At 54.3% G+C, this 15,417-nt stretch overlaps 1 protein-coding gene across 1 annotated transcript in view; it reads left to right on the top strand.

Annotated features, from left to right (window-relative positions):
- Positions 1 to 5,050: 5,050 nt before the first annotated feature.
- Positions 5,051 to 15,417, top strand: part of CCDC57 (coiled-coil domain containing 57) — a 119,117-nt gene continuing 108,750 nt past the window's right edge. The window contains exons 1-6 of the mRNA XM_008576304.1: positions 5,051 to 5,457; positions 6,364 to 6,472; positions 11,250 to 11,351; positions 13,144 to 13,301; positions 13,493 to 13,567; positions 14,360 to 14,471. Of these exons, the coding sequence (XP_008574526.1) occupies positions 5,051 to 5,457; positions 6,364 to 6,472; positions 11,250 to 11,351; positions 13,144 to 13,301; positions 13,493 to 13,567; positions 14,360 to 14,471 (963 nt within the window). The remainder of the gene's footprint in view (positions 5,458 to 6,363; positions 6,473 to 11,249; positions 11,352 to 13,143; positions 13,302 to 13,492; positions 13,568 to 14,359; positions 14,472 to 15,417) is intronic.

The raw sequence follows: 15,417 nt of genomic DNA on the forward strand, positions 1-15,417 counted from the left end.
ATTAACTTTATTCCTATTTTTTTTTTTTTTTTTTTTTTTTTCGTGGCTATTATAAATGGGCTAGCTTTCTCAGTATTTTTAAAATGAGAAAATCAAAGTGATGGGATGCCTGCCTGGTGCTGATCTGTTCCCTGCTAGGGCAGCAGGCTTCCTGACCCCACTTTCTCCTAGAAGACTGTGAACACCGTAGGCAAAGCTGAGTTGACATTGGGTCTCTCCCTTCTCTGGAGTTTTCTTCTGCAGCTCCCCAGAAGCTTTGCGTGGTTCCTTTTGAAAACTGGGTGCTTGCTAGGGACATTTTCTGGCTGACAGACAGATTGGGTCCAGACTTTGACTCTCATGTTTAAAGCTGATTAATCGCAGCTGCAGGGCTCCTGGGATCATCCCTTGGTGAGCTCTATACAGAAGCAGGGCAGCTGCTCTGTGATGGGGTGAGAAGGAAGCCCCACCCATGGGCTCCTGAGTGCCCCGGGATCTCGGGCAGTTGACTGACACAGCAGGGTGCAAGCTGGCTCCTCTCACTGCTAGACAGATCGAGTCATTTGCCATACATTTATTGAGCTTCTCCTGTGTGGGCAGAGCTCTGGGGAGATGCCCATCCCACTCTAGAAAAGAGGTGAGCGCCATCTGCCTGGCCCGGCACCTAGAAGCTGTCACAGAAGGTGGCCCTCAGAGTCCTGAAAACCTAGTGGGAAGGAACCTCACCAATAAGGGGACAAAGGGCATTTTAGGCAGAAGTGGCATGTACCCAGAGACAGAAATACAAAGCTCTGGGCCTGCTGGGAGCAGCTGGAAATCCAGGGGGGGGGCTGTGGTGGGTGACTCGGGCCAGGCCTGTCCTGGGAGTCTTTGTATACTCTGCCGAAGAGATTGTGCTTTACTTTTTTTTTTTTGTCTTTTTCCGTGTCCGGCAACGGATCGCAACCCTCAGTGTCGCCCCGTACCGGACCGGGACTGGCAACGGGATCGCAACCCTCCGTGTTGCTCCCGCAGGGCATTTTAGGCAGAAGTGGCATGTACCCAGAGACAGAAATACAAAGCTCTGGGCCTGCTGGGAGCAGCTGGAAATCCAGGGGGGGGGCTGTGGTGGGTGACTCGGGCCAGGCCTGTCCTGGGAGTCTTTGTATACTCTGCCGAAGAGATTGTGCTTTACTTTTTTTTTTTTGTCTTTTTCCGTGTCCGGCAACGGATCGCAACCCTCAGTGTCGCCCCGTACCGGACCGGGACTGGCAACGGGATCGCAACCCTCGGTGTTGCTCCCGCGCCTCGCTCAGCCAGTGAGCGGGAACCGGTCTGTATGTGGGATCCGAACCCTCGGCGGGAGAAACGGCGCACTATAGCAGTGCGCCACTGGGCCGGCCCCAGAGATTGTGCTTTACTTTGAAAATAAAAGAGCCATGGGCAGATTTTAACCAGAACAGTGTCACATGATCAGATTTCTGTATTCGAAGAGTAACTCCTGTGTGACCGACGAATTAAAGAAGGTACCTGGTGGCAGGGAGCCTATTGCAGGACCAGGTGCTGCAGGCAGTCCTCAGAGGACCTTACAGCCCTTGGCCTGGGCCTCCTTTGCAGAGAACTGTCGTAGTGACTCATGAGCACCGTGAGAGAGGCTCTGAGTCATCGAAGGTAGCAGTGACGTCGGCATCATTTAACATTGTGTATTTGCCAGTATTCCAGTTCTTTCTCTGTGAGTGTGCACAGGTATGTGTGTGGCCTATGTGTATGATGTTTCTGCTGCCAAGACTATGCCAGACAGTAGGACTCACTACGGCAGACACGAAGGCAGTGGCATTGTACCAGTTTGGGATGGGAGGTTAGGAAAGATTTCCAGAGCGATATTTGGGACAAGGTCCCAGTGACAAAGAGCCTGCCCTGTGGGTTGGGAGGAGCCTTCCAGGCAGAGGGGAAGCTGCAGCCCAGATGCTAGTCGGGGATCCCTTGGCACGTCCCAGATTCTGAGGGAATGTGGCAGTGGAGCCTTGGGGTCCGGTGTCTTAAATGGAGTGGTAAGCCCTGGCTAGGTGGTTTTTTTTTTGTCCTTTTTGAGACCGGCCGCACTGCGCTCAGCCAGTGAGCGCAGGGGCCAACCCTATATAGGATCTGAACCCACGGCGGGAGCGCCGCTGTGCTCCCAGCGCCGTACTCTCCCGAGTGCGCCACAGGCTCGGCCCCTGGGTAGGTGTTTTTAAAACACGTTCCTTTGGCAGCCATGAAGGTGAGTGCGGAGCAGAGAGGCCAGTTCAGGTCCCTTGGAGTGCAGGCACGGGGCTGAGAGACAGCGAGGAGTCAAGGCTCGTTCCACGGGCGGGATGCCAGTGCCACTGACTGGGTCAAGGGAAGCCAAGGCTGAAGCATGGGGTGGTCGCACTCCGGTGGTGGGTGGGGACCCTGTTAGCTCTGGCAAGGGGTGGTCAGTGGCAGCTCCGAGGAGGCCGAGGTGGGCGTGAGGGCTGGGCAGGCTCCACCCTGGCAAGAACGTGCCTCTGGGACCTGCTGGCCAGTCCTGTGGATGGGCCCCGTGTCCTCTGCAGCCCTCCCACCCCTGCTGACAGTTCATATCAGCGGGCTCAGCCTGGCCATGTCCCGTGCCCTCTCCCTCTGGGACTTGGGACTTTGCATGGCTGTCCCTCTCGCGTGCAGAGGCACCCCAAGATGGGCCAGGCCTCTTTTTGCTCCCACAGTGGCACCCTGTACACGTCCCAGCAGGCCGAAGTGTGGGTGCCCGTTCCCCCACTGGAGCAGAAGCTCTTGAGGCCACACAGCGCCCATGTGGACACCAGAGGAGGGTTGTGGTGGCCGCTCGTGTCTAGGTTGAGCTCATACTTGGACCCTAAAGGGCTAGGGGGCTGCTAGGGCCAGCCATAAAAACTGTCCTATTTGTCATAGGGGCACTCATGAAAGGTCCCCCACATGAGGCTCCAGCGACGCAGGCCTGTGGGCTGAGCCCACGCATCAGTTTCCATGGTGTGTGCAACCTTCATGCAGGTTGGGTGTGGCTCACTGAGCTCCAGATGCTACTCGCTGGCCCTTTCCAGAGAAGTGTGCCAGGCTGTGCCCTGTGCAATCCGTCGCTCTTAGGGAGACCTATTCTTTCAGATGTGAATGCCAGTGCAGGGAAAATGTGTGCTTCACCTGAACGATGGCCTGGCTTTTTCTCCATGAAAGGGACAGGCCACACGCTCGACTCTGCCTTTGTGCTTGGCGCTCCAGCAGCCGCCCGTGGGGGGAGTGACTCTGTGCCCAGTGGTGGCGTGGCCCCGGCACAGGTCCCCAGCTTTCTCCAGGCCAGCTGATCCCATGCTGCTCCCTGTTTCACTCCATGTGTTCTAAGCACTGCTCTGCTGAGCTCAGAGAAGCCAAGGTGTTTCCGCCGTCCACTGGGCACCCAGCACACAAGATGTGTTTTCTCCTATAAAATGCACCCTTATCATTTCTTTGGTCCTAATGGAATATTTTGGGATTCTCCAAATGCTGGCCAGATCATTTTGACAATTTCTTTTTAAAATTTTTTTCGTTTTATTACCAAGACATTATAGTAATAGTTTTGATTGAATAGCTAATATTTTGTTGTTGGTTTTTGTTATTAGTAATTTTAGGAGGGAAATCAACTTTATGTCCCTAAGAGGTGGCATTCTTGCTGATGTAGAGAGTGGCTGCTGGGTTAAGAATTCTAGAGTTAATGTAAAAAAAAAATACACACACAACAGAAAAACAAAACCCTTTGTTTCTGTTCCTGTTTGGGAGTTTATGTCTGTGAATGTCTGCTCTACGTTGACCTAGGTGGAGGCACGATATCACAGTGTTGTCTTCAGCACCTTCGGGATCCTGTTCACCTTCAGAGCCCTCTTGCAGGGCCAGGGCGCCGCCTCTCACCCAGAGTTCTCTCCGTGGGTGTGTACTGAACTGGTGAGTTGAGATGACCTGAAACAGTGTGGGTTTTTTCTTCCTAAAGAAGGTGCACTTATGAACCATCAGACACACTGCATTTTTTGGGTGATGGTGATACACACCCTCACTGCCAGACACCCTCCTCCAGTCTCTGCCCCACCCTTCTAGAAGAGCCCTTTTTGGGAAGCGTGTCATTCAAGTCATTCAAGTGTGGTGGCCCCTGTGCCCCGGTCTGCACACCACCTGGCCATGCCACCCCAGCACCAATGGCCGCAGGTTGATTTGCTTAAGTCAAGCCTGAGGGTCCCCACCTATGTGGTTTTGTGTGTCAGAAACCACTCCTTCTCTTCCAAGTGGTGGGACCAGGGCCTGACCAGGTGAGGCGACAGTCTGTAGCACGCCCTGGCAAGGAGCAGGCCCTCAGGCGTGGTCATGGCCACTGCCAGTGCCCGCCCTGTGTGGCTAATCATTGGCAGATACACAGAGATGGGAGCGAGATTTTAGATACTTGTTAATGATTTGACAAAGTAATTCATTGTTGTTGAATCTAATAATAAAATATTAGAATTGTATATTGTATATCTTCATTTTTTCATTTCGTTCTTTCTAGTACTTTATTTTTGTTGTTTCCCTAAACTATGAGTCCATGATGGATTGGAAATGAAAGAACAAAGGAACCCGCTCCCAGGTGGTGGATCTTGTAGCAGCTGGAGTTCTGCTCCCAGAACAGAGTGTGGGGTGGGAGGGGCCTGGTTCTCAGGGGCCGCCCGGATCCCAGTCCTAGCTCAGCTACTTACAAGCTCAGTTTTCTCAACTGCAAAATGGAGAGTGCGTCGTAAAGCTGTTGTATAGGGCCTAGCTCTGTGGGCAAGCAGACCGCGCTTCCTGTCCGTCCTTCCTCCGCTTCCTCTGCTTCCTCTGCATTTACTGGCACCATTCCCCCTGCAGTGGGGTGAGGACAGGGTAGGAAGAGTCCTCGGCTAGGACTTGAGGTCTGCACCCAGTGCTGCCTCGAGGCTCTGGGCCTCACCTGCTCCAGAGTGCAGAGTGTGAGACGGTGTTAGCCGTGGACGGGGGTCTGAGGTGGGCCTCATGGAAGAAGAGTGGGAGCCCCTCACGGTTTGCCAATGTCCGCCTTCTCTTTGCTGTAGCCGTCGCCATGCTGCCACTGTGCTCGCAGCAGACCCTGAACGAGCTGCTGAGTCGCAAGGAGGAGGAGTGGAGGGCGCTGCGGGCCCACCGCGCCCAGCTGCAGGAGGCGGCTCTACAGGACACGCAGAGCCGGCTGCGGGAGGCACAGGGGGAGCTGCGGCGCCTGCAGGAGGACTTTGTCTACAACCTCCAGGTGCTGGAGGAGCGGGACCGTGAGCTGGAGCGCTACGACGCCGCCTTTGCCCAGGCCAGAGGACGGGAGGAGGCCAGGCAGGCCGAGGTGAGCGAGCTCAAGATAGAGGCGGCCAAGCTGAAGCAGGCACTCGCCAGAGAGGCCAGGCGGGTGGAGGAGCTACAGCAGCAGCAGCAGATGGTGCTTCAGGAGCACCGCCTGGAGCTGGAGCGCCTGCACAGGTGAGGGGTGGCATCGCGGGCCAGGCCCCAGTGCCACCCACTTCCCCGCCACATGCTTGTGCTGCACCCTCGTGCCGGCTGCACACTCCAGGCTGCAGGGGCTGGCCAGTCAGTGGCCACTGAATAAGTATTCATTGAGTGACTGTACACAAGACCAGGCCTGGGGTGTCTTTTTCTGGGTTTTGACACAACTCTGAAATTATTGGAGGTTGGCTTAAATATTTGGAATTTGTTTCAGCAATTACACATCTACATTATTTTAATAGAACATATTTAAGCTTATCATTATTTTAATGTGAAACATATGTTAATTTCAAAACTAAGGCTGGCCAGTTAGCCCACTTGGTTCGAGCCTTGCTGGTTACACCCCGTACCAGCCAGCCACCAACAAAACAAAACAGAAAAGGAAATGGGCTGACTTCAGGCAAGTAGACGGAGGAACCTATTGCATCCATCCGTGGGGTCTTGTTGGCCAGGCCTGTGGCGCTCACCACCGTGTCTGGCTGTCACGGGTGTCCCCCTCAGCTCTGCTCTACTCACCGACCATGGCATTGACAGTTTTGATAAGACAGTGAGAAAGAGAGACATGGCAGGCTTCATGTAAAAAATCTTCCACTGCTTCCCCTGCCCTGCATCTCAAAAGTCACACACGTGTGCCATGGCACATTAACAGCGACACTGTGTCTTCCCGCCGGCCTCTCGTCCGCATGTGCGGTGTGTGTACACAGACTGTCTCGGAGGGCACGCTGCAGGTTCTGCCTGCACCCACCAAGACCCCAAGCGTTTTTCATCCACTCTTGCAAAAGTGCAGCAGAAACCCCGCATGTACTGCACACACTCTGCAAACATGTGCCTTTGGTGCGTGTGCAGTGTGGCTTTTCTTAATGCTGTGTTTTGTCACTGCAGTGACAGGAACGGCGAGATTGACCTCCACCGGGAGCAGTATGAGGATCTGAAATGGAGGCTGGAGAGGAAGCTGCAGGAGCTCGACGGGGAGCTTGCTCTACAGAGACAGGTGGAGTCTCGTCCCTTCCGAGCGCCTGCCCGCCTGCCGCTTCAAATCTTAAATTACATGGGGTGAAGGAAAAGATAAGCATTTTGTTCATTGAACATGTTATCTATGGGAGTAAAAGTGGAATTATTGGGCAGATTTCCACACAGGGCTGGTCTGTAGGGAAATACAAGGTGTCTAAGTCTCCCTTTGTAGTAACTCCCACAGTGTTCTCTCTTCTCATATGTGAGTCGCGGCTCCAGAGAAACAACCAATGAGCGATATGTAGAGTGTATGACAGGAGGTTGATTATGGGAACCCACTTACATTACTGTGGCCAGCAAGGCCCACAGTCTGCCATCTGAAAGCTGGAGAATCTGGAGAGCTGGTGGTGCAACCCAGTCTGAGTTCAAAGACCTGAGAACCAGGGGAGCCACTGATGAGTGTCCTGATCCAAGTCTGAAGGCCTTAGAACCAGGAGCTGTGACATTCAGAGCAGGAGGAGACAGACATCCCAGCTCAGGCAGATGCAAACTTGCCCCTCCTCACTTTCCTGCTCTACTTGGGCCCTCAACAGATTGGAGGGCACCCGCCCATCCACACTGTGGAAGGCAGACCTTGCTTACAAACTCTCCTGACTCAAATGCTCATTTCTTGTGGAAACACCCTCACTGACACACCCAGAAATGTTTTTTACCAGCTCTCTGGGCATCCCTTAGCCCAGTGACTTGACACATATAATTAACCATCCCACCTTAGAAATAGTTAAACATTTCCTTCTTTATTTTAGAAAAAAGTGCTATTAAAAAAGCTTCAGTTAAAAAGGAAAAATAAAAAAGCCTGACTTATTTGCTGTAGAAAAGAGTTTGGAAGTCACATTATGGTACACTATATTTCCTTCAACAAAACAATGAGTAATTATAGGTTTAAATATAGATGTTGTCACCAAATTTCTCCTCAGTGTTCTTGAAACTTAGCCCATGCCTCCAGAGACTCAGCCGTGCTGGCGCTGGGCTAAGCGACGCCGCGCAGCCCTCTGTCTTGGCGCACACACGGCGCTGCTGCATGCAAGGTGCAGTGAGGAGCCGGGGCATGCGCGTGAGCTCTCGTGCTCCTCACAGCAGGGACACAGTTGCACCGTCCGCTCCCAGTGCTTTGGAGACTCATGCTGCCGATCCTAGAGCAGGAGCTGGACCTGGGAGTCAGCCTTGCTGGGTCCCCATTTCTGCCTCTTCCTGGCAGAGTGATGCCGTGTGAGCCGTCTGACTCTGAGTTGGCTCCTTTGTCTCTCGACGATGCATCACTGAACAGACGTGGATGGGTGCCTGTGGTCATGGGTGCAGCAGTTTCCAGAAAAGACCGAAACTTCTGGGCTCACGGAGCTGCTGTGCCAGTGAAGTGGGCTCCGCCTTCCCCACGGCATAGCGCCAGGGCCCAAAACAGATGGTAGGATGGTGTCTGAGAGACGTTCTGGGCCAGCCAGCGCTGACAGGATGTGTGGACACTGGCCATCCCTCCAGCCTCGGCCTCACTCATGGCTGCAGAGGACGGGCCGTGCTTGTGGCACAGCAGGCTCGGGCATCCCCAGCCTCGCACAGACATAGGCCCCAGCTGTGCGGTGCCCTTCGTGCCCCCTGGAGGCGCCAAGTCTGTTGTCCACAGCCCTGCCACTGCTCAGAGCGCCCTGAGACCGTCTTAGAAATTACCTGTAGAGGACTTTCTTTTGGAGTTTATAGGGACCAATCCAGCTGTGCGGTGCCCTTCGTGCCCCCTGGAGGCGCCAAGTCTGTTGTCCACAGCCCTGCCACTGCTCAGAGTGCCCTGAGACCGTCTTAGAAATTACCTGTAGAGGACTTTCTTTTGGAGTTTATAGGGACCAAAGACTTTGTCCATTATGGCTGGATTTGACTTTGGGAAGCAGCTAGAGGTCTTTAAGCATCACGCCACAGGCTGAAGTGTATGGTCAAGAGAAACCTGTGAGGGCTGCTGGTCAGCGCAGATCGTGGTCCTGATAATGATGCCAAGGCCCAGGGTTCCATCCCTGTGCCACTCAGCCACCAACAAAATAAACAAAACAGACCAATGAAGAAGTCTGAGAAAGGCTCGGGGCAGTGGGGTGGGGGGAGTCCTTCCAACCAGGGGGCAAGTGGGTGCACGGTGGCACTGGAGGACAGAAGCAATTTGGGGAGGTTGTGGTTGGCAGACCTGGCTATGGCTCTGGGCGGCTTCTTGGCCCGTCCGTGTGCAGAACTTCTCCTCAGACCCAGCAGTGCTGGTTCAGGTGTACCCTCCCAGCCCCCAGACGTCTGGAGACACGTTTAGGTAACAGCCCTGTCTCAGGAAGGGAGGGGACTTGATGTTTTATCGTTGCAGCTTTGGCTGCTGCCAGAAGTGTGGGTAGCATGTGTAGTGTGGTTCTGGAACCGTCTGAGCCCAGGCCAGCTCTCAGGTGCAGGGTGCCTTTCCCTGAACGCTGTTCTGCCGCCCACGTCTCAGTGTTTTAATTATGAAGCGAGGGTCTTATGTGCTGGTCAGCTTTGTGGCTTCCTTCGGGCTGGTTTCCTGTCTCTCGTTTCAGAAGATCTTTGTGTCCATTATTGACTTGCCAAAGGTGGAACTGAGTTGATGGGGTAGTGATTTTTCTTTTTTAAAAATGAAGTGTAAGATGATGGTAAATGAATCATCCTGTCTGATTTTTATTACATGTGTGAATTGTGCACATTGGACGTAAGGGAATTTTTTCCTTGTTATCAGTCAAAGGGTTAGAAGCCACCAAAAGGAAACTGAATGATTATTGATTTATTCATTTAACAAATTTTTTTTTAAACATGAGCTACATGCCAGGAGCTCTGCCAGGCCCTGGAGTTGGGTGTGAACACCTGGACTTGCCTGGACACTGGCCCTCGCAGAGTGAGCTGACGCTGGGGGCGGGGTGCACAGTTGACCTGAACCATAAGTGAAGTCTGCAGCTACAGCCTCTCTAAGAGTGTCACCTGCCGTAGACACACAAGGCAGGAACGGGGCAGAAGTGCCAGGGTGGGGGTGGGACTCACCTTCTAAATAGAGTGGTCAGGAGGAGCCCCCTGAGAACACTGGAGCCAGACTCTGCAGGTGTGGGGGGGCGCTCAGCTGGAGGGAGGCAGGCGCCTGTGTGCTTGGGGACCCCAGGAGGCCAGCGTCAGGTTCAGGAGGGCCGACGGTGGGATAGGCCTGGAGGGCCTCACAGGCCATTGTGAGGATGGGCCTTCGCTCCACGTGAGGTGGGCACTGTGGGGGCTGGGCAGAGCTGTGCTGGATTGAGGGCTGAGGCAGGGTGAGGCGGGGAGCCCCGGCATAGCTGAGGCGCGGGCCAGGTGGTGGGGCCCAGATGGCGAGAACGGTGGATTCTGGATGCACCTAGAAAGGAGAGCAGGTAGACATCGGATGGGTCAGACAGGGGCATGAGAGAGGACATGTCGAGTCCAACACCTGGTCTGGCCCTGAGCACCCAGAAGGGTGACAGGGACACCAGTGGGGAGGGGGTTTGGGAGGCAGATTGGCGGTGTGGCTGGTTAGGCTGGCATGAGGTGTCTCCTGGACGTCCAAGTGGACATGTTGAGGAAGAGTGGACTTCACTCGAGAGGGGTCTGGGTGAGGTACAAGTTTGTTGGAGATGGGAGGGTACAGAGAGCCTTGAGGCGAGGGCGGGGAGGCGAGGGCTGGTCGGCCAGCCAGACCGCAGGGCAGGGTGGGGTGGGCACAGAGCGCGGCCAGCATGGCTTCACCTTTGTGCCGTGCAGTGCTAAAGTGCCAAGTTCTGCTCACTGGCTGGCCGGAGAGGTCCCTGCTCACAGGCTCTGGCCGGACGTGGGATTCGTGCCCCCTGGTGGCCACAGCTGCCTGCAGGACCTGTTCCCCCGGGCCAGCCTGCCCAGCTGAAGCCAGATGTCTCATGATTTTGCAGTAGTTAGGACGAGTGAATCAATGATTTCCACGTTCTGACCCCGTTAGGAGTCACTCCTGTGACCCTCACGCTTCATTTTTGGTTAAAAAAGCAAAATACGTATTTTCAGTTCTACTTTCTGTGCAGTTTCCCTGAGGCCCCCTGGCACTCAGGGGAGTGTGAGGTACACAGTGGGGCTGGCACAGGGCTGGTCCACCTGTCATTGCATGGACGCGCGGGTCCTGCCCAAGGGCTGGGCCGCCGGGGGGGGCTTAAGTGGTGGCAGCAGATGTGGCCGTATTCTTAACAGCTAACCCTGCCTTCAGGTGATTGAGTGTCCGAAGTGGGTGGTCCTTGTGGGGGCTCAGTGGGGAGGGTCTGGGGTCCCTGTGCTTCTCATTGTAAGTCCTCGAGCAGTCGGTTCTCAATGTGGACACACCAGTGGCTTCACTCTGTTCAGGGCAAAAACGGACAGAACTAAAGAGAGAGACAGATCCAGACCCACAGCGGGAGCTGACATTTACGTGAACACTGCAGACAGCAGCAGGCGCTGTAGGAAGAGCCCCAGAAACAGTGCGGCGCGTGGTTGGCTCTGCCCCATCCCCACCGGCCTCGGACCCCAGCTTCTCCCTTCTGGCACTTGTGTGGTGCCTCCTCATTGACCCCGAGCCCTTACCCTGCGTGGTCTTTGCTGGGCTGTGCCGTCCTCCTTTCACCACAAGCCCTTTCTGTTCCAGGAGCTGCTGCAGGAGTTCGAATCCGAGATGCAGAAGAGGGAGCATGAGTTCCGCCTGCAGGCTGATGACATGAGCCCTTACCCTGCGTGGTCTTTGCTGGGCTGTGCCGTCCTCCTTTCACCACAAGCCCTTTCTGTTCCAGGAGCTGCTACAGGAGTTCGAATCCGAGATGCAGAAGAGGGAGCATGAGTTCCGCCTGCAGGCTGATGACATGAGCAACGTGGTCTTGTCCCACGAGCTCAAGGTGACGGGGGCCACTGCCAGGTTCTGAAAGTTTTCCTCATCAGCACTGAGAACCTACACTTTTGCGTGGAGAGGTGACTTCCAAACTGGGAATTGGATGGTTCACACAGAGGCACATGGGCTGGGGTCTCGACTGCACAGAGCTGGGTGGGGGTGGGGAGGGTTGGTGAGATGCAGGCGGAAACCTCTGCTCAGGTGCCCCAGCACCTGGTCAAGCTGCTCGGCACAAGGAACCGCCCTCCCTTCAGGGGAAATACCAACCCGACAATGGCCAGAGTGACGAGGCTGCTGTAGACTCTGCCCCTGCGGTCCATCTGTGTTCTCCTGGGAGAGCCTTGACGCACACCTGGAGGGGCTGCCATTCCTCTCTGCCTTGTCCAGTGGAGGAAGCTGGGGCTTGGGCTCAGAGGCCCATCTGAAGCCGGTATGATGGTGCATGGCAGAGCTGGAACCAGAACCCCCTCCCAGGCATGGTGCTAGCTGCCTCTGCGTGCACATGGCCCCAAACACCACCCCACATGCTGCCAGGGCATGTGAGGAACAGGCACGCCTCACCTTGAGGGCTTAGGACAGGGCCAGCCTTGGGGCGGAGCTGCAGTCACCACAGCGGGAGAGGAAGAGGAAGAGGGTAACTCCTGGTCTGCCCCTACCACCCCTGACTGGTCACTGCTGGGCTGACATCCTTTGTGGTTGGCGCAAGGTCCCTCCCCAGAACCCCAACCTCCCCACAGTGCAGCAGCCCAAGGGTAGCCTTGGCTCAGCTGGAGGCCCCAGGGACCCTGGCAGGTGGTGGGTGGGCATGCGTGTGTTCAGAGTGACTGGGGCCCAGGCCAGGCAACCCCCAGTCTCACCTCTGGTCACAGACATCAGTCCCCCTGCCAGTCAGTGGCAGCCCGAGTCCATCCTGTCTTCACTGGCCCCAATCCCTGCATGAATGCTGCAGTGGTCTGCGCGCCCCCTCCTCATGAGTCCTCTGACCCCAACCCTACCCCTGTCAGCCAGAGCCCAGAGCAGTCTAGGCCTCAAGGTGGGGGCTGTCCCACAGGGACCCTCACAAGGCCACTGTGGGAAGTTCTGAGCACCAAGCAGAGGGACAGCAGGTGGGGCATGCAAACACCCCGTACTCCACACTGGGGTGGGCACTCCTGTCAAGGCAGGGGCACCCAAGGTGCCGGCTCCGCTTCCACCTCGATCTGCTGTGTGAGTTAGTTCAACCGCTGAACACCCGCCTATGGCAGAATTCACCACGTGCAATTTACTAATAAGAGCAAGAGCCGAGTCTTAATGCCCGCTCTGTGCAGGCTGTTCTCCCACGCACTTGTGCTAACTGATTTGGGAGCAACGACCATCACCACCATGTTTTCCAGACGAGGAAAGGGAGGCCAGAGAAGTCATTTAAAACCTCACTGTGCCCGTGGGATCTGAGTGGGGTCGCCCAGCAGTGAGCCACGTTCTTGCAGCCCAGGCTCTGCATGTTTGATTTCAGTATGCAGATAGTACCCAAACTGTGTGCCCTGTTACCTGCCAAAGTGGAATTAAATTGGTCTGTTATGGTGATAGCCTTGGATGCACATGGGGCACCTGACAGGGCGGGACCCGGCTTCAGCGGGGTGCAGAGTCCCACCCGAGTTTCACCCCAGAGTGTGTGAGGATGTTCTTGCTGTTGTACCGCTTCTTGGATTTTAATTTTTCTCCTCTCTCCCGATCCTGATAAAATGGTAACGTGTACCTCTAACACTTCAACTTGTTTCAATTACATCCTCATTTTGAATTCTTAAACCATCTCTCAAAAGGTTAAATTGCTGAACAAAGAACTTGAGGCTTTGAAAGAAGCTGGAGCCAAGGCTGCAGAGTGTCTGCAGAGGGCACAGACGGCGAACTCGGAGTTAGAGGGGAAGCTCCAGCGCCAAGCCTGGGAGCTCCGGGACCTGGAGGCCGTGAAGGACGCCCGGTGCGCCAGCCCTTCCTCTTGGGGTCCTCTCCATCTCCCTTTCCCTCTCCCTCTCCCTCGAGGCAAGTCAAGCGAAGCGGTGGGAGTGGAGAAGGAACAACGAGATCTGTAAGGCGTGTGCTTGGCTAGGTGTGAGCACCGCTGCCCCTGGACCAGCCCTCACTTTCTTTCTCCACACTGTTTCTTTGTAGGATAAAGGACTTAGAGGGTAAACTTTGCTCTGTGCAGCTAACCAGGAAGAAAGAAGAGGAAACATTTAAAAGGAAGTGAGTATTTATTCTCCCAAGGCCATGTGGCTTCTGTCAGTGGCCCCAGGAGTGGCAGGTAGAACTGGACATGCGCAGCCATGAGTTTACAGTCCGTGGAGCAAAGGCTGCCACTGCTCAGGGTGGTCTGGCCTGGAACTTGCTGCTTTGGATACGTGTTTATGCTCTTGCTCTGTTCTGGATTTTCTCAGTGATGTTTAGGCTTTTTGGTGTTTTAAAACTTAAAATTCTTTTTTTTTTTTTTCTTTTTTTGTCTTTTTTCGTGACCGGCAACGGATCGCAACCCTCAGTGTCGCGCCCGTACCGGACCGGGACCGGCTACGGGATCACAACCCTCGGTGTTGTGCCCGCACCTCGCTCAGCCAGTGAGCGGCCGGTCTGTATGTGGGATCCGAACCCTCGGCGGGAGCGCTGCCGCACTTCCCAAGCGGCACACTGTAGCAGTGCACCACCGGGCCGGCCCAAAACTTAAAATTCTTAGAACCTAAGTTAAAAGCTAACTTGTAAAATGTAGACGTTTTGTTAACTGGCCTACCAGTTCCGGACCACAGGGATACACTGTGTTGGTGATACGGTCACTTTATTTTTGACTTACCGCAGCAGAATAACTTTGTGCTCTCTGGCCCTATGCGAAGCACACAGACTGGGAAGAGCTGTGAGGAGTTGGGCATCTGTCTGCAGCCTCGGCCTGTAGCCACACTGCACTGGGACAGTTCCAGGCTGCTTTGCAGACCTACTGGCTGCGGCGAGAGGGCCGTGTCCTCCCCCAGCACCCGGCATGCTCCGCTGCAGAGGTGCACATCTGCGCTGTCTGATGAGACCTAGCAGCATGGGGCGTGGGGAGCCAGGGCCCCTGCGTAGCCGTACCATCGGCCTCGAAGAAGCTAAAAAACAGCTCCTCTTTGTATGTTCTTAAGTGTACCACCAGAATTTTTAAAGTTGTACATTGAAATAGTTGAAAATGATCATTTAAAAATAAAACTGTTCAGTTACTCTTTGAAACATATCTAGTGTGATCTGAATACCACAGCAATTTAGCACCCATTACTGGTTTTTACTTTGTTTTTTTTTTTTAATAAAGATGACCGGTAAGGGGATCTTAACCCTTGACTTGGTGTTGTCAGCACCACGCTCTCCCAGTGAGCTAACCGGCCATCCCTATATGGGATCCGAACCCGTGGCCTTGGTGTTATCAGTACCACGCTCTCCCGAGTGAGCCACGGGCCGGCCCATAGCACCCATTACTGTTGATTCAAAAAAGTGCCTGGCTGGCCGTTAGCTGCCTTGGTCAGAGTGCAGTGCTGACAGCACGAGGCCCGGGACCGATCAATGTGCGGGCCAGTGAAAACAAGAAAGCAGAAAAGCACCGGAACCAGCTTCTCTCCACTAGTCAGAAGTTTTTACATTGTTTCTTTTTCTCTCTGAACTCTCTGTTCCATTCCACATCCTTCAGAATTTTAGGTGAATATATTTTTTTATGCTTGAAAAAATTTGAAATCAATCACCTGTAACAATGAGTATATTCATAAAAACTAAAAATAGTAATATTTGCTGGTGTCACAAGGCTCTAAGTGTTCAGGAAGTCTTCTAAATTGAGATACTGTGATAATTATTAGTACACACTTTACAGTACAGTATCCGGTGCTATAAAACTCAATAACTATTAAGTAGAATATGAGGCGTTTGGGGAATGTCCCTTCTGCTGGGACGAGTAGGGCATCAGCGAGGCTGGCTCCCCTACATGCTGTGGCAGCACCCCACGTGCTCTGAACCCCTTCCCTGTTACCTGCCAAAGACCACCTGCTGACCTCTCCTCAAGAACTATTTTATTTTTAAATTTTATTTTATTA

The sequence above is a fragment of the Galeopterus variegatus genome, unplaced genomic scaffold (genome assembly GCF_000696425.1).
Source record: "Galeopterus variegatus unplaced genomic scaffold, G_variegatus-3.0.2 Scaffold1322, whole genome shotgun sequence".
NCBI lineage: Eukaryota > Metazoa > Chordata > Mammalia > Dermoptera > Cynocephalidae > Galeopterus > Galeopterus variegatus.